Source organism: Centruroides sculpturatus, unplaced genomic scaffold, assembly GCF_000671375.1.
Source record: "Centruroides sculpturatus isolate CEXI.00-Female unplaced genomic scaffold, Cexi_2.0 scaffold5179, whole genome shotgun sequence".
Classification (NCBI taxonomy): Eukaryota; Metazoa; Arthropoda; class Arachnida; order Scorpiones; family Buthidae; genus Centruroides; species Centruroides sculpturatus.
The window spans coordinates 1-4,792 of NW_019389267.1; the positions used below are offsets into that span (position 1 = coordinate 1).

The following is a 4,792-nucleotide window of genomic DNA, read 5'->3' on the forward strand; positions in this document are numbered from 1 at the left end:
TGCTTGTAGAATTTCGCCGGATGATAATTTATTTTTTAATCAAAAAAGACACAGTCTGCTCAAAATTTCCTTTTTGAAACCACCTTCTTTTTTTTGTGTGTTTTTAAAGGAATGTTTTAGCCAGATGACCTAGTAGCCTACAAAGAAAGGTCCGGTCGTCGATGGTGTTCTGGAACACATGATCAGAAATGGTGGTTTCAAAAAGAAATTTTGAGCAGACTGTGTCTTTTTTGATTAAAAAATAAGTAATGTTATTTAATAGAATAGTGTGCGACTTTTTGTGTCAAGTGTAAATGATTTATTTTAAGATACTTTCAAGTTTGTTGAAAAGAGCATTACGAAGATAAAATTAGATTTTAATTTAAGAATTTAAAATATTACAAAGAGTATATAAGTATGAAATCATCCTGTGTTTCTTCTCCGTGCATTTTAACTCCATTAGTAGGTTGTGTATATCTTTAAAGGCTGTTTCCATACAATTTGTTTACTCGAACATATGTTTGATCGATTAGTGACAGGCCTACGAATGAATTTTTATATTTTATTCATAAATGAAAAACCCAAGAACACTACACCATGCCAGAAATGTCAGTTGTTTCATTGCGAAGCTGCAATAAACTACCGATGTTCGTAATTGTCCCCCTTATGTGTTTTGTAATGTAAGAGAAAACAGTAGTATTTTTGAAGTCACTTTATTTTAGTTCATAAATTTTTTTTAAAAAGAGGTCAATAAATATGAAGCACGACTGCATTGCTAAAGGACGTTGTAGAAAAGTACGAATTTCAAGGTAAAAAGCGTATATTTTACATTAAATAAATAAATAAAAATATAATTAAAATTTGCAGTCTCGCATTGTGACAATGTTATAATAAACATTTTCTCGTCAAATCTAAATTACTTTTATTTGCTCTTTACGAATGCATTAGCAGAAACATAATTATTATCACTTCGTAAATTATCAATATTACGTTTTAACAGGACGCTGACATCTCCGATAAGCCCCTAGTTATTACTGCTGATCTGATTGACGTCGTTGAGTTTACTCCAATTAACACGTTTTCCCCTTTGCAATTCGTCATTAAAAACAAGAATTTAGAACTTTCCTGGAAATCACTAATTTCTCCTTTCTCTTTTTGGGTAAGTAAAGCTTAAAAATTTAATTCATACAAAATTTAAAATGTTATTTCAAACACAGAAAAACCTTTCGTATAAAGGTGTGGCTGGCCATTTTCTTCTGTACTTTGGTCGCTGGAATACTCATATTTATAATACTCAGTTATGATAGATCAACAGAAAACAATAACAAGGGTTGGAATAAAAGAAGATTCGTTTGGTTTCTGTTCGGAACTTTTCTCAATCAAGGTAAGTAACAACGTATAACAAGACATTTTTTTCATTTAAAAACTGTAATTGATGCACATTATTTCTTTTGTTTTTATTTCAGGAGCCGATTTGAACGTCATTAGACGTTCACCCTCCAGAGTGGCCTTAATCTTCTGGATTCTTCCCGTTTTGATCATATGTTGGGCTTATGGTGGAACGTTAACATCATTTATGATTACCAAGGAAAAACAGTCATTACCGAAAACGTTTGAAGAATTAGCATCAGCTGTCCAGAAAGGAGAATTTACTTGTACTGCACCTGATCACCCGAATGTGATCAACTTCTTTAAGGTACGTTGCTGTTCGTAAATGTATTAAAAATATTTTACGTAAAATATTTTAAATCTCTTTATAAATACAGTAAAATCTGTCAACTGTACAGAGATATTTAGGTCGAGTTATCAAAGTTGTGCATTCTATGAATCTTTAAAAGTGCGTAAATTGCTTTATTAAAAATTCAGAAATCTAAAGTTGTTTTCATGTCAACTATTTATTTTTTATTCTCTAATTTGAAAATAACATTTAATTTCACAAAGATGAAATTTTCTTGAAAACAACTTAAAACTTTAATAATTTTTATGCTTTTATATGAGTATCTTTTTTTTCTAATTTGTTTTTTTTTCTAATTTCATTGTTTTATTTTTATTGGTTTTCTTATTAAGATATTTTAACAAGTTAAATATACAATTTAATAAACACTTTTTTGATATAAATGCAACAGGTCTACTGAAAATTCTAATGTTAAATCAATTTTCACTTTTGCTTCTACAATTCAAATGTAAACAGATTACAATGACTACAACTCGTAATCTGTTCACATTTGCGGCAACAGAAAACAAACGAAGGAGCACCGCGGCTTTTTACTATAGAGTGTAAAAGGTAGTTAAGTAAATACGAATATATCTTTTGTGAAATTACCTGACCTAGAACGATATTGCAAGAAGCTTTGAAAAAAGTAACGTTAGATCTGGTGGTTGCTCAGACAATTGCGACACTTTAGAAAAAAAAAGAGAAAGTTTTCAAATAATCAATGGGTACGGGTTTTGTGATGTATTCGTTTTTTTTTTTTTTTTGTTTTTGCTGTTAATAATACAATGGAAAATGATTATGTCCTTAACTGGAAAAAACAAGATTTTAAAAACAAATTCACCAGCTTGAAATGCATCTACTTTTCTTTGTAAAAAACTGATGGGTCATCTATGGCAGTACAAGTTTTATTCCCGTAGAAAATAGGTGGATATTTTCGGTGAGGTCAGTAAAGACAAATAAAAAGCAACATGATAACTCGATTGACCCGAAGACTTATATCAATGAATAATAGAAAAAAATTCCTCAAAATTTATGTTTAACAGTCGATCGAGTTAAAGACATACCGTGTTTCCAAGAAAATAAGACAGTGTCTTATATTAATTTTTGCTCTGAAAAAGGCGCTAGGTCTTATTTTCAGGGAATGTCTTATTTTTTCCAGGAAGAAGAATTCATATTTATTATTGAACAAAAAAATTCCCAAGTCGAACTTAGACGAGAGTGACGTATATCCGGTGTGTCGAACTTTCGCCTTTTTATAGCATTAACATCGGACTCGATGACCAATTAGTGCTTACTAAACCGTAGCACTATGCAAATGTCATGTGGCGTGTTCCCGGCCGACCAATTAGCCATCACTAGCCGTAACGTTATGCATGCAAATCATGCCGCGTGGCGTAATTGTCTGTTAACCAATCAGTGGCTGTACTTTCAAAAAGCCAACGGCCACTTTCAACCATCTGTCGATGACCATTACGACTAAAAAAAACTTTGCTAGGTCTTACTTTCAGGGGAGGTCTTATATTTCGCAATTCAGCAAAATCTGTGCTAGGTCTTATTTTCTGCTGATGTCTTATTTTCGGGGAAACACGGTATTTTGAAACCAATCGTGAACAAATGACGATTTTTTTATTGTCAATAAAATGATTTTACTGTTTATATTAGAAAGCTTTGTGTATAAATATAAAAGCACAATGTAATATTTAAAATGAAATTTGGCCATAATCTATTTCACCTTCTGAAATATATTTAATATACCGGATGTACAGTACAGTACTTATTATTAAATAACACGTTTTATAGCTGAACGAAGACTTTTACAAGAGATAGATTTATTACCCGAAAGTAATTTAAAATTTAAATTACTGTATTTACATAAAATAAATTTCGATTCTTAAAATTCGGCATTTAGAGAATCGGTCATTTTCTAGAACCGAAAATTGGACGATTGGCTTAGAGATAAGGTGACAGACAAGAAAGCATAAAAGTATATTCTGATACGACGTGGAACAATAATTTTTTACGTCAGAAGTTGAATTGAGTAAAAAAACTAATTCCAAAACCAGAAAAGAAAAACCATGTATTGATCTTCGGAAACTTTCGTTGAATCTCCGAGAATCAAATCGAAGGAAACGTTCATCAACCACGACTTATGGACGGTATACAATAGAAGGAAATTTGAGAAATTTCAGAAAGAAACAGAGTCATGTACGAGTTTTGAAACATGAAAATCACGCCGAGTTTCACTACTCTTCGAGAACTAACTTGGAGAAGAAAAATCTAGTCAATTATGAAGAAGTAGGAAAAACTAATAGAAGTTTTATTACATAAAAATTACATAAAAGTAACATAATATATTTAGATGTTACGCGATATTTTCTTTTTTACAATGCCAGTAATGCATTCGAAGTATTGTTTCGTGAATGTATAAAACAATTTATATTAAAGTTTTAAATAACCTTTATTTTCAGAATTCCAAACTAAGTTATTTGAAAAATTTATATGAAGAAATTTTAACCAATGATATCATGTATACAAACAATTTGATTTTCAACGGTAACGACGAATCCTTCGATTACACTCGCATTGCATACATTTATAATTTAGATTTCATGAAAATTTCCGATATCGAAATCGGCCTGGATGCGACAGTGTCTGACGATGTATTAATTTCCATGCCGTCAGCATTCGTTATGAGAAAAGGATTTCCCCATAAAGAATATTTCAACAAAATGTAAGTTCTATTTTAAGTATACGAATTTTTAGTTTAAAAAACTCGTAATTACGCTTTATATTTATTTCAGAATGTACAATATATTCGAAAGTGGCGTTCAAGATCATTATAAAGAAGTTCACTCGTGGAACCTTCCGATTGTGAAATATATGAAAGAGAGAGCTGCTATGAGTAAAGAAACTGAGTCTGATGTTGACCCCTTGGTTGTAAAAAATTTTTATGGAGCCTTCGCAATTCTTGTTATCGGTTACCTTTTGTCGTTTGCTTGCTTCCTTGTCGAATTAATAATTGGAAAAACGATGAAAACATTCGAAATTTAAACATTACGCAATTATATCCTTTACTGTTGTCGTTCGAAATGTTTTTTT

The 4,792-nt window shown here is 30.9% G+C and overlaps 1 protein-coding gene across 2 annotated transcripts; it reads left to right on the plus strand.

Annotated features, from left to right (window-relative positions):
- The first annotated feature begins 925 nt into the window (after positions 1–925).
- LOC111617212 lies at positions 926–4,767 on the plus strand. 2 transcript variants are annotated; one of them, XM_023358542.1, is made up of 5 exons: positions 926–1,138; positions 1,216–1,363; positions 1,446–1,675; positions 4,162–4,424; positions 4,495–4,767. In XM_023358542.1, the coding sequence occupies exons 3-5, from the start codon at positions 1,556–1,558 to the stop codon at positions 4,742–4,744; spliced, it is 633 nt and encodes a 210-aa protein (XP_023214310.1). In that variant the 5' UTR covers positions 926–1,138; positions 1,216–1,363; positions 1,446–1,555; the 3' UTR covers positions 4,745–4,767. The 2 variants fall into 2 exon arrangements, with proteins under 2 accessions (XP_023214310.1, XP_023214309.1); XM_023358541.1 differs by having other exon boundaries at positions 1,216–1,675.
- The last annotated feature ends 25 nt before the right edge of the window (positions 4,768–4,792 follow it).